The 27,369-nt window shown below is 43.3% G+C and overlaps 1 protein-coding gene across 5 annotated transcripts in view; it reads right to left on the bottom strand.

Moving 5' to 3' along the window:
• The window catches only part of LTBP1 (latent transforming growth factor beta binding protein 1), a 660,590-nt gene that overhangs the window by 244,949 nt on the left and 388,272 nt on the right, over positions 1–27,369 (bottom strand). For all 5 annotated transcript variants that reach the window (XM_063917963.1, XM_063917960.1, XM_063917961.1 and 2 more), the window contains 2 exons: positions 23,812–23,914; positions 8,553–8,624 (listed from right to left, as the gene is read on the bottom strand). In XM_063917963.1, the coding sequence (XP_063774033.1) occupies positions 8,553–8,624; positions 23,812–23,914 (175 nt within the window). The remainder of the gene's footprint in view (positions 1–8,552; positions 8,625–23,811; positions 23,915–27,369) is intronic.

The raw sequence follows: 27,369 nt of genomic DNA, 5'->3' as shown, positions 1-27,369 counted from the left end.
AGGAAGATATTGGAAACATTCATCAAAGACTGCATAGCTTTCATATGAGACCATATAGGCTTGTTTCTTCTGCATTACAGAAAGCATTTACTGTATACTCTACAAAGAGAACAACTTCGAGATAACAGCATTAAATCAGTTTTACTGATGCACTAAAATACTTTGTAGAAAATACAGGAAAAACATATATGCAGTAGTGTAATGAATTTCTATTGAAAGAGACCATTAAGAAGTTACATCTGGGTAAAGTACTGTAGGTCTATCAGGTAATGGTGCAAATTGCAGTAAGTAACTATTAATGAGTTATGATATTTTAATCATAACTTATTAATAGTTACTTACTGCAATTTGCAATTTGGATTGACCACAACCACATTATCACCCTCACCTCCCCAACCTGCTTAACCATCTTCAGTTTAGTTGTCGTCTTCTCCACGCTACAGAAACTGCCCTCATTAAAGTCAGTAATGACCTTCCAGCTGCCATATCCAAGGGCTACTACTCTCTGCTCATATACCTTGAGTTCTCCTCTGTTTATGACACCATGGATCACCCTCTACTCCTGCAAATCCTTCACTCTCTTGATCTACATGTCCACCTACCTCTTTGGCCACTCTTTTTCTGTCATTCTCATGACACAACTTCTCCTCTTCTTCTACTACCAATTCGTTTTCCCGAAGCTTGTTCTTGGTCCAATTCTATTCTCCCTTTATACTTTATCCTTACAGGACATGATGTTAACCCTTTCGGCCTCCAATAGCATCTTTATGCTGATGATACTCAGTTCTACCATTCTTCCCATGATCTCTCAACCTCTCTTCACTCTTGTGTCTCCAGCTGTCTCTATGCTATAATTTTCTGGATGTCCCACCGTTTTCTCATACTTCACTTGTCTAAGATTGAGCTAATCATCTTCCTTTCGCTCCTCAGTCCTCACATATTCTTTATCCTTATTCTAAAGCCATGAATCCTATAGTCTCACAACCTCAAAAGATACAGTACACACAGTTTAATTTTCATGAATACTTCCCAAGTGTAAAAGCAACTTATCATGGGCTGATATCTTTAATAAATAAAACTGGGAAATAAAATATTGTGGTCAAAATGACATGACTACAGCAAACTTTCCCACAGTGATGACAACAGAATTATATATATATATATATATATATATATATATATATATATTATATATATATATATATATTCATATACTGTACAATGAGATACTATATACTGAGGTCTCATCGTTATGCAAATCAAATATAAATGGGATCAATATCCATTTTCTCTCCATTTTCTTTTATTTACATATATATGCTACTATATATATATATATAATAAGAATTTACTTACCGATAATTCTATTTCTCGTAGTCCGTAGTGGATGCTGGGGACTCCGTCAGGACCATGGGGATTAGCGGCTCCGCAGGAGACAGGGCACAAAAGTAAAAGCTTTAGGATCAGGTGGTGTGCACTGGCTCCTCCCCTTATGACCCTCCTCCAAGCCTCAGTTAGGATACTGTGCCCGGACGAGCGTACACAATAAGGAAGGATTTTGAATCCCGGGTAAGACTCATACCAGCCACACCAATCACACTGTACAACCTGTGATCTGAACCCAGTTAACAGCATGATAACAGCGGAGCCTCTGAAAAGATGGCTCACAACAATAATAACCCGATTTTTGTAACAATAACTATGTACAAGTATTGCAGACAATCCGCACTTGGGATGGGCGCCCAGCATCCACTACGGACTACGAGAAATAGAATTATCGGTAAGTAAATTCTTATTTTCTCTGACGTCCTAAGTGGATGCTGGGGACTCCGTCAGGACCATGGGGATTATACCAAAGCTCCCAAATGGGCGGGAGAGTGCGGATGACTCTGCAGCACCGAATGAGAGAACTCCAGGTCCTCCTCAGTCAGGGTGTGCCCCTGACCAAGTATCAGCTCGGCAAAGTTGTAAAGCCGAGACCCCTCGGGCAGCCGCCCAAGATGAGCCCACCTTCCTTGTGGAATGGGCATTTACATATTTTGGCTGTGGCAGGCCTGCCACAGAATGTGCAAGCTGAATTGTACTACACATCCAACTAGCAATCGTCTGCTTAGAAGCAAGAGCACCCAGTTTGTTGGGTGCATACAGGATAACAGCAAGTCAGTTTTCCTGACTCCAGCCGTCCTGGAAACTATATTTTCAGGGCCCTGACAACATCTAGCAACTTGGAGTCCACCAAGTCCCTAGTAGCCGCAGGTACCACAATAAGCTGGTTCGGGTGAAACACTGACACCACCTTAGGGAGAAACTGGGGATGAGTCCGCAGCTCTGCCCTGTCCGAATGGACAATCAGATATGGGCTTTTTTGAGACAAACGCCGCCAATTCTGACACTCGCCTGGCCGAGGCCAGGGCCAACAGCATGGTCACTTTCCCTGTGAGATATTTCAAATCCACAGATTTGAGCGGTTTAAACCAATGTGATTTTAGGAATCCCAGAACTACGTTGAGATCCCACAGTGCCACTGGAGGCACAAAAGGGGGTTGTATATGCAGTACTCCCTTGACAAACTTCTGGACTTCAGGAACTGAAGCCAATTCTTTCTGGAAGAAAATCGACAGGGCCGAAATTTGAACCTTAATGGACCCCAATTTGAGGCCCATAGACACTCCTGTTTGCAGGAAATGCAGGAAACGACCGAGTTGAAATTTCTTCATGGGGCCTTCCTGGCCTCACACCACGCAACATATTTTCGCCACATGTGGTGATAATGTTGTGCGGTCACCTCCTTCCTGGCTTTGACCAGGGTAGGAATGACCTCTTCCGGAATGCCTTTTTCCCTTAGGATCCGGCGTTCAACCGCCATGCCGTCAAACGCAGCCGCGGTAAGTCTTGGAACAGACATGGTACTTGCTGAAGCAAGTCCCTTCTTAGCGGCAGAGGCCATGAGTCCTCTGTGAGCATCTCTTGAAGTTCCGGGTACCAAGTCCTTCTTGGCCAATCCGGAGCCACGAGTATAGTTCTTACTCCTCTACGTCTTATAATTCTCAATACCTTGGGTATGAGAAGCAGAGGAGGGAAGACATACACCGACTGGTACACCCACGGTGTTACCAGAACGTCCACAGCTATTGCCTGAGGGTCTTTTGACCTGGCGCAATACTTGTCCAGTTTTTTGTTCAGGCGGGACGCCATCATGTCCACCTTTGGTCTTTTCCAACGGTTCACAATCATGTGGAAGACTTCCCGATGAAGTCCCCACTCTCCCGGGTGGAGGTTGTGCCTGCTGAGGAAGTCTGCTTCCCAGTTGTCCACTCCCGGAATGAACACTGCTGACAGTGCTATCACATGATTTTCCGCCCAGCGAAAAATCCTTGCAGTTTCTGCCATTGCCCTCCTGCTTCTTGTGCCGCCCTGTCTGTTTACGTGGGCGACTGCCGTGATGTTGTCCCACTGGATCAATACCGGCTGACCTTGAAGCAGAGGTCTTGCTAAGCTTAGAGCATTGTAAATTGCCCTTAGCTCCAGTATATTTATGTGGAGAAAAATCTCCAGACTTGATCACACTCCCTGGAAATTTTTTCCCTGTGTGACTGCTCCCCAGCCTCTCAGGCTGGCCTCCGTGGTCACCAGCATCCAATCCTGAATGCCGAATCTGCGGCCCTCTAGAAGATGAGCACTCTGTAACCACCACAGGAGAGACACCCTTGTCCTTGGAGATAGGGTTATCCGCTGATGCATCTGAAAATGCGATCCGGACCATTTGTCCAGCAGATCCCACTGAAAAGTTCTTGCGTGGAATCTGCCGAATGGAATCGCTTCGTAATAAGCCACCATTTTTCCCAGGACTCTTGTGCAATGATGCACTGACACTTTTCCTGGTTTTAGGAGGTTCCTGACTAGCTCGGATAACTCCCTGGCTTTCTCCTCCGGGAGAAACACCTTTTTCTGGACTGTGTCCAGAACCATCCCTAGGAACAGCAGACGTGTCGTCGGAAACGGCTGCGATTTTGGATATTTAGAATCCACCCGTGCTGTCGTAGAACTACTTGAGATAGTGCTACTCCGACTTCCAACTGTTCTCTGGACCTTGCACTTATCAGGAGATCGTCCAAGTAAGGGATAATTAAGACGCCTTTTCTTTGAAGAATAATCATCATTTCGGCCATTACTTTGGTAAAGACCCGGGGTGCCGTGGACAATCCAAACGGCAGCATCTGAAACTGATAGTGACAGTTCCGTACCACGAACCTGAGGTACCCTTGGTGAGAAGGGCAATTTGGGACATGGAGGTAAGCATCCTTGATGTCCAGGGACACCATATAGTCCCCTTCTTCCTGGTTCGCTATCACTGCTCTGAGTGACTCCATCTTGATTTGAACCTTTGTATGTAAGTGTTCAAAGATTTCCCATTTAGAATAGGTCTCACCGAGCCGTCTGGCTTCAGTACCACAATATAGTGTGGAATAATACCCCTTTCCTTGTTGTAGGAGGGGTACTTTGATTATCACCTGCTGGGAATACAGCTTGTGAATTGTTTCCAATACTGCCTCCCTGTCGGAGGAAGACGTTGGTAAAGCAGACATCAGGAGCCTGCGAGGGGGAGACGTCTCGAATTTCCAGTCTGTACCCCTGGGATACTACTTGTAGGATCCAGGGGTCCACTTGCGAGTGAGCCCACTACGCGCTGAAACTCTTGAGACGACCCCCCACCGCACTTGAGTCCGCTTGTACGGCCCCAGCGTCATGCTGAGGACTTGGCAGAAGCTGTGGAGGGCTTCTGTTCCTGGGAATGGGCTGCCTGCTGCAGTCTTCTTCCCTTTCCTCTATCCCTGGGCAGATATGACTGGCCTTTTGCCCGCTTGCCCTTATGGGGACGAAAGGACTGAGGCTGAAAAGACGGTGTCTTTTTCTGCTGAGATGTGATTTGGGGTAAAAAAGGTGGATTTTCCAGCTGTTGCCGAGGCCACCAGGTCCGATGGACCGACCCCAAATAACTCCTCCCCTTTATACGGCAATACTTCCATGTGCCGTTTGGAATCTGCATCACCTGACCACTGTCGTGTCCATAAACATCTTCTGGCAGATATGGACATCGCACTTACTCTTGATGCCAGAGTGCAAATATCCCTCTGTGCATCTCGCATATATAGAAATGCATCCTTTAAAAGCTCTATAGTCAATAAAATACTGTCCCTGTCAAGGGTATCAATATTTTCAGTCAGGGAATCCGACCAAGCCACCCCAGCGCTGCACATCCAGGCTGAGGCGATCGCTGGTCGCAGTATAACACCAGTATGTGTGTATATACCTTTTTAGGATATTTTCCAGCCTCTCAGCTGGCTCCTTGAGGGCGGCCCTATCTGGAGACGGTACCGCCACTTGTTTTGATAAGCGTGTGAGCGCCTTATCCACCCTAAAGGGTGTTTCCCAACGCGCCCTAACTTCTGGCGGGAAAGGGTATACCGCCAATAATTTTCTATCGGGGGAAACCCACGCATCATCACACACTTCATTTAATTTATCTGATTCAGGAAAAACTACAGGTAGTTTTTTCACACCCCACATAATACCCTTCTTGTGGTACTTGTAGTATCAGAAATATGTAACACCTCCTTCATTGCCCTTAACATGTAACGTGTGGCCCTAAAGGAAAATACGTTTGTTTCTTCACCGTCGACACTGGAGTCAGTGTCCGTGTCTGTGTCTGTGTCGACCGACTGAGGTAAATGAGCGTTTTACAGCCCCTGACGGTGTTTGAGACGCCTGGACAGGTACTAATTTGTTTGCCGGCCGTCTCATGTCGTCAACCGACCTTGCAGCGTGTTGACATTATCACGTAATTCCTTAAATAAGCCATCCATTCCGGTGTCGACTCCCTAGAGAGTGACATCACCATTTCAGGCAATTGCTCCGCCTCCTCACCAACATCGTCCTCATACATGTCGACACACACGTACCGACACACAGCACACACACAGGGAATGCTCTGATAGAGGACAGGACCCCACTAGCCCTTTGGGGAGACAGAGGGAGAGTTTGCCAGCACACACCAAAAACGCTATAATTATACAGGGACAACCTTTATATAAGTGTTTTTCCCTTATAGCATTTTAATATATATATACATATCGCCAAATAAGTGCCCCCCCTCTCTGTTTTAACCCTGTTTCTGTAGTGCAGTGCAGGGGAGAGCCTGGGAGCCTTCCCACCAGCATTTCTGTGAGGGAAAATGGCGCTGTGTGCTGAGGAGAATAGGCCCCGCCCCCTTTTCGGCGGGCTTCTTCTCCCGTTTTTCTGAGACCTGGCAGGGGTTAAATACATCCATATAGCCCCCAGGGGCTATATGTGATGTATTTTTAGCCAGAATAAGGTACTATCATTGCTGCCCAGGGCGCCCCCCCCCAGCGCCCTGCACCCTCAGTGACCGCTGCTATGAAGTGTGCTGACAACAATGGCGCACAGCTGCAGTGCTGTGCGCTACCTTATGAAGACTGAAGAGTCTTCTGCCGCCGTTTCTGGACCTTCACTTTTCGGCATCTGCAAGGGGGGTCGGCGGCGCGGCTCCGGGACGAACCCCAGGGTGAGACCTGTGTTCCGACTCCCTCTGGAGCTAATGGTGTCCAGTAGCCTAAGAAGCCAATCCATCCTGCACGCAGGTGAGTTCACTTCTCTCCCCTAAGTCCCTCGTAGCAGTGAGCCTGTTGCCAGCAGGACTCACTGAAAATAAAAAACCTAACAAACTTTTACTCTAAGCAGCTCTTTAGGAGAGCCACCTAGATTGCACCCTTCTCGGCCGGGCACAAAAATCTAACTGAGGCTTGGAGGAGGGTCATAGGGGGAAGAGCCAGTGCACACCACCTGATCCTAAAGCTTTTACTTTTGTGCCCTGTCTCCTGCGGAGCCGCTAATCCCCATGGTCCTGACGGAGTCCCCAGCATCCACTTAGGACGTCAGAGAAATATAATTATTTGCAAGTCTTGTGTAGAATCGAAATGATCAAGTTCCTAATTGTTTATATGCACAATACTGTATAATATATCAAAATTATGTTTCCCAGTGTTTCTTGTAGGAACACATAATAAATCACAGCTTTGGAAAGATAATTTTTGCTGAGAAAGGGAGAAAGGCAGATAGGAGCTGAATCAACGTTCTCAATTGAACCAGGGCTACATACTGTATAGTTCTTTATATGTTGTGAACTTAACTGGTTTTCTTGTTAGTTCCGAACCAATTAATTGGCACCTATTAATCATTCCAACATCTCACGCTGAAAGTGAATTGTGTGTACAATTAACATATCATAGACCAAAAAGGGTCAACTCATTTGGACAGATATATATTGAGAACATCTACTATGTTCCACATAGATGAAAAATTGGTCTAAATCTGTAATTATAGGTATTCAATATAGACTATATGTATTGGAACAAATATGGTGAAATTTCCTATATTTCAGAAGTTTATTTGATGCGTATTTTGCACACTTCGTATGATACTATTAATTAGTCATTAATAGTTATTTATATAGTGCACACATATTTCACAGCTCTTTTCAGAGAATATTTGGCCATTCACTTGGGGTAGTCCCTGCCCCAGTGGAGCTTACAATGTATATTTCCTACAACCAGATCTGCCATCAGAAATTGTGGGGCCCAGAACTGGTTGAAAAAGTAGGGCCCACTGCGTACATGACCCATCTTGGATTACAAAGGGTCTGGGGTATTCCTGGATTGGTGGCAACCTGACACACACCACACACACAATATATAGCAGCAGCACTAGCTTACTGTGCTTCACACAGTAATTCTCCTGATCCACCATGCTGCTGGGTCTCTCCACTTCTTGTAATCCAGTCCCTGCTCCCCTTTGACTGCCTCCCCCCTACACCTCACCCCTTCGCAGGTGGATCTGGCCTTCATCACGCCTGCAACAGTAGTCTCTGGCAGGGGGTGGGGCACTAATGATGAGCCAGTATTAGCTACTCCTCAGCTTCTCACCTTCACAATACAAGTACACGTAAATGCTCTGTTCATGTAATGTTTATTTATAGGAATTGCTTTCCTTGCTTTCTACATTGTCCAGTCCTTGTCTAGTGAATATTGCATTAATTGCAAAAAATTATATATTTTTGTTTACATTTGTGCATTTTCTATACTGTATATACTGCAGGTAGCCAGTCCTGTCTTCTAAAGGCTGCTCTACTAGCTACTTAGGATAACAGGCTAAACAATTGTCAATTTATAGCGCTTTAATATATAATCGAATTGCATTACACTTTTTCTGGGCGTTACAAACAGCTGCTTAAGCCCAGAATAGGAAAGACATGTAAGATCTCTTCATTAGATCCTAAACTGATCAACTATTTCAGCATTCCATAATGAATGAACCTCTGGTGTAAACACCTAAATACGTGGAATGACAAATATGTGCTGTATACTATAAACAAGTTTAAAGAAAAGTAATTTAAAAAAGTTAAGATCACTTATTATTTTTGTAATATTTATTACCAGACATAATATACAAATAACTGTTCAGCTTCCATTACTTACCTTGGCAGAATGTAGCATTGATACGCTTGTAGCCTTGAGGACATTCCATATACTGAGCATATGATGGATGGGCTGCGAAGAAAGAAAAATGTTGACACATTATATATATTTATCTATATATTGCTGTTTTGTAGTAAGTATAAATCATTATTATGCAATATGTCATAAAAATACATGTAAAATTGATAGGCTTTGTTCTTATTCTGAAATTAACTATTTTTTTCTCAGGCTTAAATGCCAGCTGCTAATTTTGACAGCAATTGGCCAGAGAGCTTTGAAAGTGGTTGCTCATCTTCAGGCAGATTACAATATTATAGTTCTCGCTCCTATAGATAAATACAGTAGATGGGATTCAGGCTTGCACAACATTTATGAGTATAACTCTAACAGCGACAGAGAAACTTTCGTAGTAATGCTTAAAATGAGAACGAGTTAAACCCAAAACCATACATTTCATTTTCAGCCATGCTACCAGAATACAATATTCACTGCTACCGTTACATTCACATTCTACTGCGATCTGAAAGTATTTCCTCTACGCAAGATTAAAGACATCTCATGCCCCAGCTTATTTCTATGACAAATTTCCGATGGAATCAAAGGCCGGTGAAAAAGCTGAGACCTCCCCCCTGTCTAGGAATTAACCAATCTTTACAGAATATAGGGAGGCATTTGATATGCCAGCTGTCGGGATCCCGGCACTCACCATACCAGCGCCGGGATCCCGACAGCCGGAATACCGACAACTGTTCTCCCTCTTGGGGTGTCCAAGACACCCCTGGAGGGAGAATAAATAGCATGGCACGCGTAGCGTGCCACTGTGCCCGCAGCATATCGAGTACAGCGAGCCCGCAAGGGGCTATTTTGCTCTCGCCCCGCTGCCTGCATGCCGGCGGTCGGGATCCTGGCGCCGATATGCTGGGTGCCGGGATCCCAAGCGTCGGCAAAACGTAGTAGATCCCAGAATATATATAAGCAGAGAAAGCCTGCATGTCTGTCATTGACCGTTTGCTCTTACAACATGACATGGCTGCAAAAGTCTAAAAGAGAGCACATCAAATATGTAGCATATTACTACTTCAGTTACAGTATGTTATGTATAAACAGATTGTGAGCTATAATTGTGATACAAAGTGGCTTCAGGTCAGGTGTGTTTCTATGGAGGAGGAGGCCCGTGTGCAGGCTCCGTCTGGGCCCCCTCCTCTCTTGCCAACAGTGCTGTATTTCTGTGCACTAGTGTCGCTAGGGGACCCTAGCACTGTCCCAGAGTCTACAGTGCATGCGCAGATCACCAGGAAAATGGCGTTGCATCCATATTCCCAGTGATTTTCCTACTGCGCATGCACGAAACACAGGGAAAATGGCGCTGTGCCATTTTCCAAGTGATTTCTGCAGTGCTGCGGCCGCGCCGCGGGACCCTGAAGGGTAGGTATTAAAAATAATGGGTGCAGGGTGTGCAGTGTGGGTCCCCCTCGACCCCGGGGGCCCATGTGCCCCGCACACACTGCACCCATTATAAATATGCCAGTGCTTCAGGTGGTATTTCCCCAACACATGATTTAACTGGATCAATATACTAATATTCCTTAAAGCACAAAATTCCTTTCCTTCAGGTTTCAGAGCCATACCGATGACACAGGACTCACATAATAGAGATGTTGCGTAAGCTCTCTGATATTACTACTAACAAGGAGCAGTAACATACCGCTCTGACACACAGATGATTTCACAACAGAATAGGAAAGATAGACTGCCTGTAATCAACACTGGGCATTTGCAAAGCAAAACGATACAGAAAAGTCCAGTGCAACTCTGTTAGAGTCGGACGTCTTCTTTTCAAAAAATACCTCTTATTCACATCACTATATAAATAAGACACATAAACAGACTCTGCTGATTAAAATTACATGTGGCATGTCTATATTCTATGTGTGACTGCGGCTTTATCTAGGAAAACACTGTAACATACCATTTTGTATGCAGATACAGCCACAGTCACACATAGAATATAGGCATGCCGCATATCATTTTAATCAGAATAAGCATATTCACATTGTGTTGCCAATAAGACGCATTTAATGGAAAACATCACACCTAAAAATTCTTGCTGCTAATGAGTCACGGAATGGTGTGACTAGAAGGGCTGTTTAAAGAGCAGGGAGGCTAGATGTATGTCGACACATCTGTACAGGTAGAAATAGGATAAAGATTTTGTAATTGGGGACAAGTTTCCCACCTTCATATGAATTTAGCATATTGGCTTCTGCATGGTCCTTATGTCCTGAAATACGACACAAAGCTGCTAATTGGATAATACTATATTCAACAAGTAGTGCAGCATATAAATAACTTTGTCAAATGGCATAAAAGACTAAATAGAACGAAAGGAGCAGGGTCTGATGAAGGGTTCTGGCCATTCTAGGCTAATACACTCACAGCATTTTTCTCCTAGTCCTGGTATTCTCATCTAAGCTGTTATGTAGTGCGGTATAAAATATTTTTTATAAATATAAAATTCAATGTCTTGATTTATATTTTGGTAGTCTTTTCCAGCACCATTAATAATTCACTTTCTGTACAACGGCCCTCATTCCGAGTTGATCGCTCGCTAGCTGCTTTTAGCAGCAGTGCAAACGCTAAGCCGCCGCCCTCTGGGAGTGTATCTTAGCTTAGCAGAAGTGCGAACGAAAGATTAGCAGAATTGCTCGAAAATCTTTTCCTGCAGTTTCTGAGTAGCTCCAGACCTACTCCTAGATTGCGATCACTGCAGACTGTTTAGTTCCTGGTTTGACATCACAAACACGCCCTGCGTTCGGCCAGCCACTCCCCCGTTTCTCCAGCCACTCCTGCGTTTTAGCCTGACACGCCTGTTTTTTTTAGCACACTACTGGAAAACGGTCATGTTCCACCCAGAAACACCCACTTCCTGTCAATCACACTACGATCAGCAGAGCGAATGAAAAGCGTTGCTCGCCCCTGTGTAAAATTGCATAGTTTTGTGTGAAATTACTTGGTGCGTGCGCCCTGCGGCCCATACGCATGCGTAGAACAGACGGTTTTTAGCCTGATCGCTTTGCTGCGAAAAATGGCAGCGAGCGATCAACTCGGAATGAGGGCCAATATTTGTACTTGTTGCCTTTCTATTCCTTACTCTATTGGTCTCCATTTCTCCAACTATAGGGGGTATCCAATTATCTACAGTCAATGACCATGGGAAATTGTATCGCCAGGGACTATCCTATTAGCCCAGATGCGATGGGCTCCTGCCCCCGATGCAGACACTTATCACAGGTTATGCTTCAGGTGCACCCGAAGTCAGGCAGGCACCCAAAGCATAATCCTCAATAAACGGGCTGCCAGGGCAGTGAAAACACATGGAAGTGGGGACTAATCTCCGATCCCATGCGTTTTTCGGCCGATCGTGGGACCGTTTTCGGCTGATGAAAGTGGCCTGTAATAGGATACCACGGACCATCGGTCATTAATCACGATATCCGCCCAATTTCACCCGCCAAAAACGGCTCAGGAATAATTGGATACCACCCTACAACTCTTGTATAGCTCTGTGCATTTTCATCTTCCTCACAGATATACTGTACTCTGGTCAGGTCAGTTCTTAACATATAGCCAAAATTATTTAAGTTTGTTCTATGCTGGAGGTTTATACAGTTCTGTCTAGTTTCAGCAGCTGGGCTAACAAAGTGTGCATCTTCACATGAATATTTTACAGTTTGTAAGTGACCTTTATTATGTACTATAACAAATTAAATGTAAAATAAATCTACATTAGACATATACTCAGCACCGACAGTATGTTTGTTTTTAGAAATTAGCTGCGTCCAGATGTCAAACTTCATAACACATTGCTTTTTTTTAAGCCGTTTGTCTTTTTTTTTAAAGAATATTTTGTACTCAGAGTTTCTCTTTCTAGAATCCATGCTCCTAGATCCATGCTCCTACATCAATAAAATTATTCCTACTACTATGTTATAGTGGGAGGGGCTCTAGACTGCACACCCTAGCTGCCTGTAATGAGAGGTGATACCTTGCTGAGATTTAAAATACTACACAGAGACAAAAAAAGGATGCAGGTACACTGTGCAAACATTAATACTAAAAACTGAAATATATATTACAATCAAATATCATATAAGAGGTTGTTAGCATAAATTTGGCCAAAGATATGGGCCTGCCGACCAACGCCCAGGTCACCTCTTTGTTGGGAAAGTCCCTAACAGTGTCTGACGTCCAAAGGTTATTGGGTATTTTCTTGGCCCAAGGAAATTGATGTCAGTTTTCTCTTGATATGGCATTATAAAAGGCCAAAGCACATGTGATCTGAGAGTGTTGAAGCACTGAAACCAACAGTACAATTGCTTGCATATTACCTTACAATTAGGGAGCCTATTTATCAAAGTAATTACTGTATGGGCCTAATTCAGACCTGATCGTAGCAGCAAATTTGTTAGCAGATGGGCAAAACCATGTGCACTGCAGAAAGGGGGGGGGGGGTCAACAGATATAACATGTGCAGAGAGAGTCAGATTTGGGTGGGGTGTGTTAAATTTTAAAACTGAAATCTAAATTGCAGTGTAAAAACAAAGCAGACAGTATTTACTCTGCACAGAAACAATATGCCCCACCCAAATCTAGCTCTCTGCAAATGTTATATCTGCCCCGCCTGCAGCGGTTCAAAAAGTCGACATGAGGTTTTCATGATTTTTTTACATTGAAACCGACTTGTTCATAACTTACCATCTCAGTGGACCTGGAGGGGGAATACGGTGTTCATGTCGACCTATGTCGACAACACACCCCAAAAAACAATGATAATCTTGTGTCGACCTTTTGACTTGTCGTCATTTTAAATGTCGGGATTTTGACCTTTTCGGTATTTTAAATGTCGGTATTTTGACCTTGTCGGGATTTTGACCATCGGCCAATTGTTGTCGGTATTTTGACCGTCAGGATTTTGATTGTAGGTATGTCATACTAAACCCTGTTTAACAAGCTCTGAAAACAAGCTCTGAAACCCTATTTAGCAAGTGAAAATTACATTAGCCTGCTTACCTCTATAGGGGATAACGCGCCTGGAGAGGGGTCTTCTGAACCCTTTCCAGTGGACTGGAGGTCTTCCCAAAGCACATTGCAGGTGTTATGTTCTGCACATGGATGGTATACGGTTGCTCGGTCAGGTCTGGACCTGGAAGCATTACCTATCACTTTATATTGTACTCCTTATCGCTGGGACATGTTCTTATCGAAGAACATGGCCCAGTATTAACTGACCTCACATGAATTCCAAATCGATGCCACAGTAAACAATGTTAATTTTCGGAGCCTTAATGTAATTTTTTCTTAAATAGATCCATAGGATAAAAGTAGCTTTTTAATAATGACTGGATCTGATGAGAGCTGGTTTTTATGGAAACAGTTCAGGTCCAAGCAATGTCACTTAATCAGTTATACTTCCAAGCACATTCTCATCAGTGCCCATTTATTGGGACATAAAGTCATAATTCTGACATTATTTGCAGTGAGCACTGAGTTAACCTTACTATGGAAAATAGCGCAGCTCCTTAAATTGCATATCCTATATAGTACCAAAAGCCAGGTCCACTTATTGGGCATTGGGACATTTGCCCTGGCCCTCCACTTTCATATGGGCAGTGGGGTTTCCACATTTCCAATGTAAGTTCCAAACTAATACAGGTTGAAAATCCCATATCCAAATATTCTGAAATACGGAATATTCCGAAATACAGAATTTTTTGAGTGAGAGTGAGATAGTGAAACCTTTGTTTTCTGATGGCTCAATGTACACAAACTTTGTTTAATACACAAAGTTATTAAAAAATATTGTATTAAATGACCTTCAGGCTGTGTGTATAAGGGCCCTCATTCCGAGTCGTTCGCTCTGTATTTTTCATCGCATCGCAGTGAAATTCCGCTTAGTACGCATGCGCAATATTCGCACTGCGACTGCGCCAAGTAATTTTACAATGGAGATAGTGTTTTTACTCACGGCTTTTTAATCGCTCCGGCGATCGTAGTGTGATTGACAGGAAATGGGTGTTACTGGGCGGAAACAGGCCGTTTTATGGGCGTGCGGGAAAAAACGCTACAGTTTCCGGAAAAAACGCAGGAGTGGCCAGGGAAACGGAGGAGTGTCTGGGCGAACGCTGGGTGTGTTTGTGACGTCAAACCAGGAACGACAAGCACTGAACTGATCGCAGATGCCGAGTAAGTCTGGAGCTACTCTCAAACTGCTAAGTAGTTTGTAATCGCAATATTGCGAATACATCGTTCGCAATTTTAAGATGCTAAGATACACTCCCAGTAGGCGGCGGCTTAGCGTGTGTAACTCTGCTAAAATCGCCTTGCGAGCGAACAACTCGGAATGAGGGCCAAGGTGTATATGAAACATAAATGAATTGTGTGACTGTACACAAGCTTTGTTTAATGCACAAAGTTATTAAACATATTGGCTAAAATGACCTTCAGGCTGTGTGTATAAGGTGTATATGTAACATAAATGCATTCTGTGCTTAGGCTTATGTCCCATCACCATGATATTTCATTATGGGATGCAATTATTCCAAAATATGGAAAAATACGATATCCAAAATACTTCTGGTCCCAAGCATTTTGGATAAGGGATACTCAACCGGTATAGACATTGGGGCTGTTTCAGAGGTGGACACTATTTTGATTATTTTTGCAGCTTTCTGATCTTTTAAGATCTGCGGATGCACAGGAGCTGCACTGTGCCTGTGTAGATCTGGGAATGCAATGTCCCTCACAGTGCTCCAAAAGCCACAGCATGGCCAACATGCTGTTGACATGTAGGGGTGGTGACAGGCCCCATTTTCTAGGCATGCTGAAGGTAGTGGCTGCGTCCTTGAATGCAGCTTTACTGTCTCTGGCAGCGTGATTTCACCAGGATTCCGGAGTTACCTGAGGGTTACTCAGATGATTTATGGACGTGCAGTTTGATCCGATGATGCGTCTTCTGACACAGCAGTGGATCACAGAAGCCGGTAGCGGGCGTCCTTTTACTGAAGACGCCTCTGCACCTCTTAGATATTTTAGCACAGTGGCTGCAACCTTGCTATAGCTCCACTCTCTGGGATAACCCTATTGTCAGATATAACAAAAAAAAGACTATTCAAACTGCCAGTTTAATGATACTGTGAATCTACTATTGTTTTTTGCTTTGAGCTCCAAAGCAGAATATCTTATACTCAGGATCAGGTTACGTGTTTGTGTGTCCATGTGATGTACACAAAACTACGTAATAAGGGCCTGATTCATGTTTGTAAGTAAAGCAAAAAGCAAGCAACTGGGCAAAACCATGTTGCACTGCAGGTGGGGCAGATGTAACACATGCAGACAGATTTAGATTTGGGTGTGGTGTGTTTAACATGAAATCTATATTACAGTGTAAAAATAAAGCTGTCTAACATTTGAGGGCTACATGCAAAAACAGCTATTATTTAGCCTGCACAGAAAAAATATAAATGTATTTGCTCCCCTTGCTTGGCAACATGGTTTGTTCCAGACTCAAAGTTACTTGCAATTTTTCCTTTACTTACAAGCATAAAACAAGCTATATGTGCACTATATACATAACTTTATTAATATATAAATGTTTTTCTCTTATAATAATAATATTTATCAGAAGTAATAGGTTGCAGATAATCAGTCCTTTGTCATTGCTATATGCTAGCTAGAAGGCTCTTACACCATCGTCAAGTAGCAAATAGTAAAATGCTGAGCATGAAATCTACTTTTATCCAGGTGCAATGCTGTTAAAAATAAAAAGGAAAAGTTATTCGATTAACTTTTATGTAACAATAAGCAGAAAATCTCATTACTTGCAGAGTCTGGTAGGCATGTACAGTAAGTTTCCTTTTTTCATTAGAAACTAGCCTGAATAGATTTTTCCAGTAAACTTCAAGACTTTCAGATACACTTTACATGCTCTGATGCCAAGCCCTTTGATTTGAAAAGACATGTACCCTGTGGAGTCGCGGTCTGCTCGCAGATTATTGCTAAGCACTAGCCGTGTCCTGACTGGAAACATACAAAATGGTAACCTGCAGGGAATGTGCAAGAATAACAAATGCTATGCTGGGATTCATAATTGTATTGTTTTCTCTTCAGTTGCATTCAAAACATGAAATAAGTTTGAGAATAACCTGAGAGATTGGATATGATTCAGTGTGAGCGGCACCAAGTTGCACTTTATTGTCAAACTGTACATGATTCATACACTTGCCCACGGTGAAAACACTCATGATGAGTCAGGTCCTCGGAGTTTCTACAATAATAAATGAATCAGCGATCCTCATCAGCCCTTTGTAATTAGCTCCTTGTTATGTACTGGATTGTTATGTGACTGCACAAGTGTTCCCAATGGTGCAATTCCTTTCTGTGGCTATGCAAAACATGCCAACTGTCCCATGCCCCCTCACAGACGTTTTGCATAGAAATCCATACTACAGATTTGTTCTTATTCACTATTGCTGCAGTCGCGGCAAATATTTCTTCTCGGTGCTCCAGGTCCCTTGAGAGTCGACTTGCTCTGAGCATCTTTTCGCTCAAACATGTGTCTTAATCACAATGCGATGCGACAAACTGCTTCATGAGACTGCACTGATTCATTTGATATGTGACTGAGGTTTAATCTGTTCTACGATACAACAGCCTTGGTTTTTTTTCATTCCAAGTTCTGTTTTGCTTCATATACAGATTCAAGGGGAGATGTACTAAGCAGTGAAAAGAGTGGAGAAGTGAGCCAGTGCAGAAGTTGCCCATGGCAACCAATCAGCTGCTCTGTATAATTTTATAGTATGCAAATAAAAATTATAAATGTTATTTCAATGCTGATTGGTTGCCATAGGCAATTTCTCCACTGGCTCACTTCACCACTCTTTTCACTGATTAGTACATCTCCCCCTTGGAGACTCAATTACCCACAGATACATAAATGTTGCATATCAAATGAATCAGTGCAATCTCGTGAAGTGGATTGCGACTATGAGTGAAAAAGATGCAGCTCGGCACAGCTCACTCGCATGAGGTATCTCACGACGCATGGTGCATTGAGGCTAGGTGTATGAGAACACATCTGTATAATTATTCCCTTTGCTGCAGATATCATGTGGGGCTTGTTTGGAGCACCCAAAATACTATATTTAAAATGTTTGTTATACATAAGGTTGGGACACCTCATAATATTAGTAGCTGCTAAAGACAGCATGCAGACTAGATCTATTGAGCGCTGTAATTCCAACTGTTCTATAATGTTGCTACACAGATGGCTTCCATACCACATGGTCTCCTATATGCATTCTGAATACTGGCTCAAGACAGACACTTTCTTGGGAGGCTCAATATCATCAGCAGTCCCCCATTGTAAAGACACCACCATACAGTATAGGTAAGAACATGACATGCATTATATGCATTATAATTGCTGAGCAAAGATTATATTATGAAAACCTCTGTATAAAATCCTGCTGAAGCAAGTTTCTCAAAGTATTTCTTTGTTGACCATTCAGAAGGTGTAAAAATTGGATTTTAATTACCTACCAGTAAATCCTTTTCTCGTAGTCCGTAGAGGATACTGGGAATCCATTTAGTACCATGGGGTACAGACGAGTCCACTAGGAGCCTTGGACACTTTAAGTATTTGATAGTGGCTCCTCCCGCTAAGCCGCTCCTACCAGACTCAGTCTAGGAAACTGTGCCCGAGGAGACGGACATACTTTGAGAGAAGGATAAATAAGGAAAGTGGTGAGATTACGAACCAGCACACGGAACAATAGGAAAACCATGCTAACCAAACTTGAAACATGAACAGCAACAGCTGATCAAACCAGTGTACTTAACCAAGTAACAGTGCAGGAAAAAACGAAGCAGCGGGTGGGCGCCCAGTATCCTCTACGGACTACGAGAAAAGGATTTACTGGTAGGTAATTCAAATCCTATTTTCTCTTATGTGCTAGTGGATACTGGAAATCCATTTAGTACCATGGGGAAGTGCCAAAGCTCCCAAAACGGGTGGGAGAGTGCTGAGGTTCCTGCAGAACTGATTGACCAAACTGAAGGTCCTTAGAGGCAAAAGTATCGAACTTGTAAAACTTTGCAAAGGTGTTCAAATCTGACCAAGTAGCTGCTCGGCAGAGCTGTAAAGCTGAGACACCCCAGGCAGCCGCCAAGAAGAACCCACCGTCCTAGTAGAGTGGGCCTGTACAGATTTTGGAACTGGCAATCCTGACGTGGAATAACCATGCTGGATAGTGCGCCTAATCCAGCGTGCGATAGACTGCTTTGAAGCAGGACACCCAATTTTATTGGGATCATAGAGAATTTCTCTGATGAGCTGTTCTCTTTACATACACCTTCAAATACCTCACAAGATCCAAAAACTTTGAAGTAGCAGAGGTGTCTGTCACAGCTAGAACCACAATAGGTTGGTTGATGTGAAAAGCGGACACCACCTTAGGAAGAAATTGCTGACAAGTTCCGAGTTCAGCTCTGTCCTCATGGAAAATTAAGAAGGGACTCCTGTGAGACAACGCCCCTAGCTCCGACACACGTCTTGCTGAGGCCAAGGACAACAGTGTGACGGTCTTCCACATAAGGTACTTTACGTCAACTTCCTGTAACGGTTCAAACCATTCTGACTGGAGGAACTGCAGCACCAAATTGAGATCCCAAGGTGCTGTAGGAGGCACAAAGGGAGGCTGGATATACAGAACACCTTTCAAGAACGTCTGGATCTCAGGGAAAGAAAATAGACAAAGCCGAAATCTGGACTTTAATAGAGGCTAGGCGTAGGCCCACATCCACTCCCGATTGCAGAAAAAGCAGGAAATGTCCCAGATGAAATTCCACCACAGAATATTGTCTGCTCTCCCACAAAGAGACGTATTCTTCCATATACGGTGGTAATGTTTTGACGTTACCCCCTTCCTGGCTTGGATCATTGTCGGCATGACCTTGTCAGGAATCCCTCTCCTGGCTAGAATCAGCCGTTCAACTTCCATGCCGTTAAACGTAGCGGTAAGTCTTGATAGACAAACGGGCCCTGTTGCAGAAGATCCTCGCGAAGAGGTAGAGGCCACGGATCTTCTATCAGCATCTCGAGAAGATCCGCATACCAGGCCCTTCGAGGCCGGTCCAGAACAATGAGGATTGCTTGAAACTTTTCCCTTTTTATTCTTTTTAGAATTGTTGGGATCAGAAGAAGTGGAGGAAAAACGTACACCAGTTGGTAGACCCACAGAGTTAAAGGGCTGCAGACCTGGACAATTGTCACAGATCTGCTGAACCGGCGCTAGTTCTAAAAGTCAAAGAATAAATACATATATATCAAACTTTTAATTAAAAGTGAATAACATTTTTTTTTTGTGAGTAGGCAGCTGAGTAGAAGCAACTTGCTAGGTCGCTTAAGATTATATGAAACAAACAAAGAAAAAGTTTACTCTGCGCCAAAAAACACTATGTTATATCAGTGTGCAGTCTGTCATGTATAATGATTGACTCAGTACAACTTCAATTATAAATATCCACTTTTATATTTGATCTTAAAAATTAGCAGCATAAGACACATACATACATAAACTTTATAGCAATATTGCTCTCTATATAGACAATATAAACAATATGTTATATATTCTAAAAATAACTTGTTGGTTCTGTTTGGTAGAAATTAGATTATTAAGCACTGGCGTCCCAGTGTCAAAAAACTGGATAATAATAAAAAGTCCCGCAAATATGATAATGCAGTCTCTCTGTGAATAGTATATATTAGTTGTAATAGATAGTTACCAATGTGCTGATTTCTGGAATGTTTGGATACAGGGTTCGTTTTGCAGTAAAATGCACATGTGGATATTTGATAGAATAGAGTTACCGTTCCATTCGTAAAAACAGCTTCACTGATTGATGGCCTTGTCAGGCAGTTACTGTGATTACTTCCACACCACGGGTAATTGACCCCACTGCGGAGGACATAGGCAGACACCCGGTGAAATCAAATGGAGAAACGGATGAGATTGAAGCCACTGCAGACAGCCGTATGCGGTAATTAGCTGATACTCGCCGGCTTTTGTGATGGTAAGAAACTGACGTGAAGTACTGCAGGACACCGCCGACTTCAAGCTCTGGACTGCTGCCTTTCGGATAGTGAACTGCGGCTGGCAGTCAGCTGGAGCACCTGGTGTACAGCGTGCGGATAAATGCTGTGGCTGTGTGCAGCGGTAGGTCCGTTCCACGGACGGATGAGACCAAACAGAGACCGATGTGGAGTGGGCGTCAACGCGTTTCGTCTCCTAGGCAAGACTATTTCCTGCTATTTCAGCTGCCTTGGTGTCTCCGGACCAGGACTGGAGCGCAAAACTTACAAAGAATTAATTCATCTGGAATACCACCCGTCCTTTGCACAACAGGAGGATACCGCAATGCAGTGAGGATCCCTCTAAACCCTTGCCTGGGTCTGGGTCCAATAAAAGGACAATTTCAAGGGACTACACCTCCAGCGGCTCATTGTGGTAATGACCTATGTGGGACTACACCTTTGGTTTATTTCCAGTGTTTTATCATCAAAGTCTTTGCCAGTCCACGTAATATTAAGAACGGACTACACCAGAAAGGCAGCGGTCATTTTAAGTGGTTAATCATATAAGTGGCCATATTATGGTTTTCTATGTGTTTTTAGAAATATGTATAATTAAACTGTGATTAATTTTTTCACTCAATCCTTCATATTTACATTTATTCCATTTAGCGCTGCTATTTAATTTGTTTACTTGTAATAGGTCCTGAGTAGGCCTTCCTGGCTGGGGGAGCTGCAGAAGGAAGATACGTGGACTTACCCGCAGTAGCCCTGGAGATCCATTTGTCTAGTTCATCTCCAAATAAGGCCTCTCCTGTGAAGGTTAGGCCTTCCACTCCTTTCCTGGAGTCCACGTCAGCAATCCACTGGCCTCTGCGTGCTGACACTGCCATAGCAGTGGTGCGTGCATTAAGCAATCCTATTTCTTTTATGGCTTCCACCATAAAATTTGCAGAGTCCTGTATATGTTGCAGGAGTAAAATAATCTCCCCCTAATGCAAGGTACCTAACCCCTCAATTAGGTTACCCGACTATTTGGCGATGGCTTTAGTAATCCACCCACATGCTACAGTGGGTCTCTGGGTCACTCCAGCAGCTGTATACAAAAACTTGAGTGCATTCTCAATTCTGCGATCAGCCATGTCCTTTAGGCAGACTGCACCCGGGACAGGCAATACAATTTTCCGTGACAGCCCAGAAACTGATGCATCCACTATCGGTGGATTTTCCCATTTTTTCCTATCCCCAGGAGGAAAGGGAAAAGATGATATCAAACTTTTAGGGATTCGAAATTTGCTATCAGAATTAACCCACGGTTCTTCAAGCAGGGTATTTAGTTCCTTTGACACAGGAAAAGTGGCTGAGGATTTCTTTTTTTTTTTTTTTAATTAAAATCAGAGTCCTTAGTCTCCTCTGTTACCTTATCAGGGATATGTAGAACTTCACTGATAGCTTCTATGAGAGCCTCTATTCCCTATGAGTAGCCACCCCCACCTCTGAGTCTACCTCACCCTCCTCCATGTCTGACCCCTTATCATCAGAGTTAGACTGCAGGATATGGGCCAAAGGACGTTTTTGCGGACAAATGGTAGGAGACTGAGACGCTGGTTTGGGTACTGAGTCTCTGTTCATAAACTCAGTCATCGATTTTCTTAAGTATTGTGTCTCTTTCTCATTGTGGGATAATTTGAAGAGATATTGGAAATCAATCCCCTAATGGAATCCAGCCAAGCTAGCTCCGTCCCGCTAGCTTGGGAAGGTACACAGCACTGAGTACACTGCAGTGAACCCCCTGGAGAAGAGGAACACTGTGCCTTATAGGAAACACACTCTTTGTCTGACATACTATGACAGTGACAGCACACACACACAGGAAAATGTTAAATGCACAATTAACCCACAAAGTGCCCTTGAAGAGAGACACAGAAATAGCCTGGAGCCAGCACACAGTGCCCTTACTGGTAATGCCAAGCTTAGCCGGGTCGCAGACTAAGTTCCCAGATTGGGGACTAAGTACACTAGTAAGCGCTCCCCCCCTGCTATGAGCCCCTTGTACCGCTGAATTAATCTGGAGTTTCTCCGGAGGAGCTGTGCGTCCCTGTCAGTCAGCATCTTGGCCACTGCAGAGGAAAATGACGCTGGTGAGCTGCTGGATCTGCTCATAGTGAAGCCACGCCCCTTCAATGGCACGCGGTCTTCCCACTTTTTTATTCTGGTTGAGGTAATGTTAGTGCTTAAAATGGAGCCAGTCGCCTTTTAAGTCTGTAATGCCAGTCTGGGTACTGTGTACACCCATAGTGTACTTAGACTCGGTTCGCTCCCTTGGAAGCAGTATGTCCGCACTGTGTACTGAGTCTGGTGACTCCAACGCCCCCGTAGAAGCCATGCATCTCCATACCCTCATAATGGCCGGCGACCCCCTAACCGGGACGCCGGCTTAGCACTCACCACTTTTCTATCTTCTGGCTCTGTTAGGGGTGGTGGTGTGCTGCGGGAATGTATGCTTGCCGTGGTGGGGCGTGCGAATAGTTCCCTCAGGAGCTAGTGTCCTGTCAGCGGGGAATGGGACCATTAACCCTTCAAGAAGCTGGACCGTTACCCCCCCCCCCCCCCCCTCATGTCCCAAGAAGCAGCAGGCTGGTGCCATCCAGACCTGCCTGAAAATAACAGATAAAATAAATGCAGAAAACTCTTCAGGAGCTTCCAGCGACGTGACCGGCTCCTCCGGTCACATTTTCTAAACTGAGTCTGGTAGGAGGGGCATAGAGGGAGGAGCCAGCGCACACTATTAAATTCTTAAAGTGCCCAAGGCTACTAGTGGACCCGTCTATACCCCATGGTACTACATGGATTCCCAGTATCTGCTAGGACGTAAGAGAAAGACAAATACTATTTCTGAAAATGCAAAAACTTCTGAAAAAGGTATAATTTCAGTGGTTTCTAAATAAATAAAAAAAATAGTGATACTATTTAATGAACGTGACTATGGCAAAATATGAAAAAAATAGTCTCAGCACTGGACTGAGAACATGCAAAACACATTTTATAACTACAATTTATACAGTGAAAATCAGTCTAGCTCATGTTAATTGCCCTATTACTATACATACAACTTACACAGAGAGTACTTACTAGCTTTCTTTGGACATTTCATGCATTTGCTGTAACCCCAGGAAGTTCCCACTGTTCCACAGCAATCTTCTTGTTTTGAAAGGCCTGGAAGTGGCTTTCCACACTTTGAAAAGAAGATGACAAGCAATAAGGTTACTATTATTGTGGTTTGACTACACATGATATCGTTTGTTATCAAACTTGAGTGCTTTACATATGAAAATATGATTAGAGATGCTCTAAAATGTTTCAAAGTTAGTATCACACGGAATAGTCAAACCTGGTCTAAAGTGTAAAAAATGATAATAAATGCTCAGACTTATAATTTTTAAAACATTTGAGCTAAATTCAAGCTGAATTTAACAGGTTTGAATTTGTTCAATTGTAACTGTTTTCCATATGAATGGCAAGCTCACAACACAGTAATATTCAATGTTTAAACAAAAAAAAACATCAAATACTGTGAAACACTATCTAATTAAGCTTGACCAGGCACAAAGGAAAAAAAAATCAGTTTAGTTTAGCTGTGAGTTAATGTTATGTACAACCAATCTCAAACATACTGTAGGGTTCCATGTAATAAGTCATGAAAAGAGTAGAAAAGTGGACCACTTGAGAAGTTGCTCATATAAACCAATCAGCTTTGAGGTTTCATTTATCAAGTACATTCTACAAAATGATAGGTAGATGCTGATTGCTTGATATGGGCAACTTCTCCACTGGTCCACTTCTCTACTCTTTTCACTTCTCATCAGGCCCATATTTTTTTTATTGTTTAATGCTAGTATCCTATTTACAGTCACACAAAGATTCTAATTAGGTCCATGTAAAACCTATGCCCTAATTGCAAAGGTCATAACTGGCCAAACTAACTATCTATAACTGCTCTTTAAAATATCCCCTCTATGATTTATGTTGCTTACATCCTGAGCACATCGGAGAAGTAATTTTCACTTTATCAGCACTATGCATGTGAAATCTCCTGCATTAGACTGTAAAGAGGGGTACTGACGGGAGAGATGTGTGCTGAGCGATCTTAACACACATCTCTCCCCCCCGCTCAGCACGGCGCGATGTGCTGAGCGGGGGGTGGGGGGGCGCTCACTTCACAGTTCACACAGCGGTGAAGCGAGCAACCCAATAGATTGAGCCTGCATGCAGATTGAGCCTGCATACATTTTTAAAGAACAATTACGTACGTGTTCTAGATACTGAATTTGCAAAAAAAAAAAATATGACGTGCCGTAAAGGAAATACGATTGTGTATTGCACTTTCTTGTTCTAACAAACTCAAGAAATTCATTTGTATATGATACAGTACATGGGAACACAACGGTAAGTCAAACTCAGTATGTAATACATTCTCACCCTACTGATCCTCGATGACTAAACACATAATTAAAGATATGCAAACTTTTCAAGGGAATTTTAGAGAAATGTTCAGCAAAATCGATTACAGAATGATTAAACTGTTGCAAAAAGTTATGACTAAAACATTGTCTAAAATTAGACTCAAATTAAAATTAAGATCCACTGACTAAATCTTGACTAAAACAAAGCAAAATAAAAATATGAAAATGTGACTTTAAACAAAACAAACTACAATTTTAAGTAAGACTAAAACTAACTTAAAAATATTTGTCAAAATTAACAATGCAGCTGTCTGTATTAAATACTTCATGTGGCTTTGAAGTGTATTTTATACTAAGTTAATATGTTAACTGCAGGTTTTTGACAGATCACACAGCACGATGTGCAAATATATCAGCAGATACATCACCCATATGCTGTGCTGCACAGCAGACATGGTATGTCTGAACAAAGTCATTCACAGACATACCACTGGTAAACAACCGCCGACGCGTCCACGTTACATCAGCCATTCAATTGAATGCCCGATATATCGGCCAGTGTGTACACAGCTTATGGGAAAAATGGGTCATCTGGAGTGAACATGAAAACAAATGTGTCAATGGAAGAAACCAATAAGAAAATGCAATGCACAAGAGACAATAGTCCTCTCTTGTGTATTGACACCCTCTGTGTGAGTAACCCTTATTGATACCCTGTCTGTGTGAGTTACAGTACCTTTACACCCCTTTCACACCAGCAGCTTTGAACACGGGTTATTGGCACATGAGTGCGCATAACCCGTGTTCCTGTGCGGTTTGAAAGTTACCAGGGACAATAAACCAGGTTGAGCGACCCGGTATTTTAACCCTCTTAGCGAACAGGGTTGAACTCGTCAACCCGGTTCGCTGTGCGGTGTGAACGGGAGCCGGGTCAGTGCGACCCATTTCCCGTTCAGTGTTTCAGTGTGTGGACTGGCGGCGCTTGGAGATCATGTGATCTCCCAGCACCGCCCACGCCACGTCACCGCTGGCATCACCAACCCGGCATTATGCCAGGTTGCAGTCTACGGTGTGAAAGGGGTACTGAGGCGGGTCGCACACTGGGAGCTCCCGTGTCACCGCCTCAGACGGTGTGAAAGTGGTATTACTGACATCCTCTCTGTGTGAGTCACCCTTTCTGTGTGTTTACCTTACTGACATCCTCCTTCTGGTTTACATATATCCCTTACAGATATCTTCTCTCTGTGTTACCCTCACTGACACCTCTCCCTGTGTTACCCTTACTGACATCTTCTGTGTGTTATTCTTACTGGCACCCCCTCTGTGAGTTACCCTTACTGACATCTTTTCTGTGTGTTACCCACACTGACACCTCTCTCTGTGTTACCCTTACTGACAGATTATGTGTGTTATCCTTACAGGCACTCCCTCTGTGAGTTACCCTTATGGCATCTTTTCTGTGTGTTACCCTCACTGACACCTCTCTCTGTGTTACCCTTACTGACAGATTCTGTGTGTTATTCTTACTGGCACTCCCTCTGTGAGTTACCCTTATGGGCATCTTTTCTGTGTGTTACCCTCACTGACACCTCTCTCTGTGTTATCCTTACTGGCAGATTCTGTGTGTTATCCTTACAGGCACTCCCTCTGTGAGTTACCCTTACGGACATATTTTCTGTGTGTTACCCTCACTGACACCTCTCTCTGTGTTATCCTTACTGACAGATTATGTGTGTTATTCTTACTGGCACCCCCACTGCGTGTTACCCTTACTGACATCTTTTCTGTGTGTTACCCTCACTGACACCTCTCTCTGTTACCCTTACTGACATATTCTGTGTGTTATCTTTACTGGCACCCCCTCTGTGAGCTACCCTTACTGATATCTTTTCTGTGTGTTATCCTTACTGACAACCTCTCTGTGTGTTACCCTTAACAGGGGATGCAGAAGCAGATTGGAGTGTAATAATGTGTGGCATATGTGTAAGGTGCATTACAAAGAGCAATGCGGTGTGGTGTAATGTGAATAAAGAGCAATACGGTGTGGTGTAATGTGAATAAGGAGCAATACGGTGTGGTGTAATGTGCATAAGGGGCACTACTCTAAGCCATAATGTGAGTAAGGAACACTATTATGTGATGTAATGTGAATAAGGTACACTATAGTGTGATATAATATGAATAAGGTTACACTACTGGTAACATAATTTGAATTGAGGGTACTATT

Source organism: Pseudophryne corroboree, chromosome 4 (genome assembly GCF_028390025.1).
Source record: "Pseudophryne corroboree isolate aPseCor3 chromosome 4, aPseCor3.hap2, whole genome shotgun sequence".
NCBI classification, from domain to species: domain Eukaryota; kingdom Metazoa; phylum Chordata; class Amphibia; order Anura; family Myobatrachidae; genus Pseudophryne; species Pseudophryne corroboree.
Note: the sequence above shows the minus strand (reverse complement) of the source record. Positions and strands in the feature narration are given on the sequence as shown.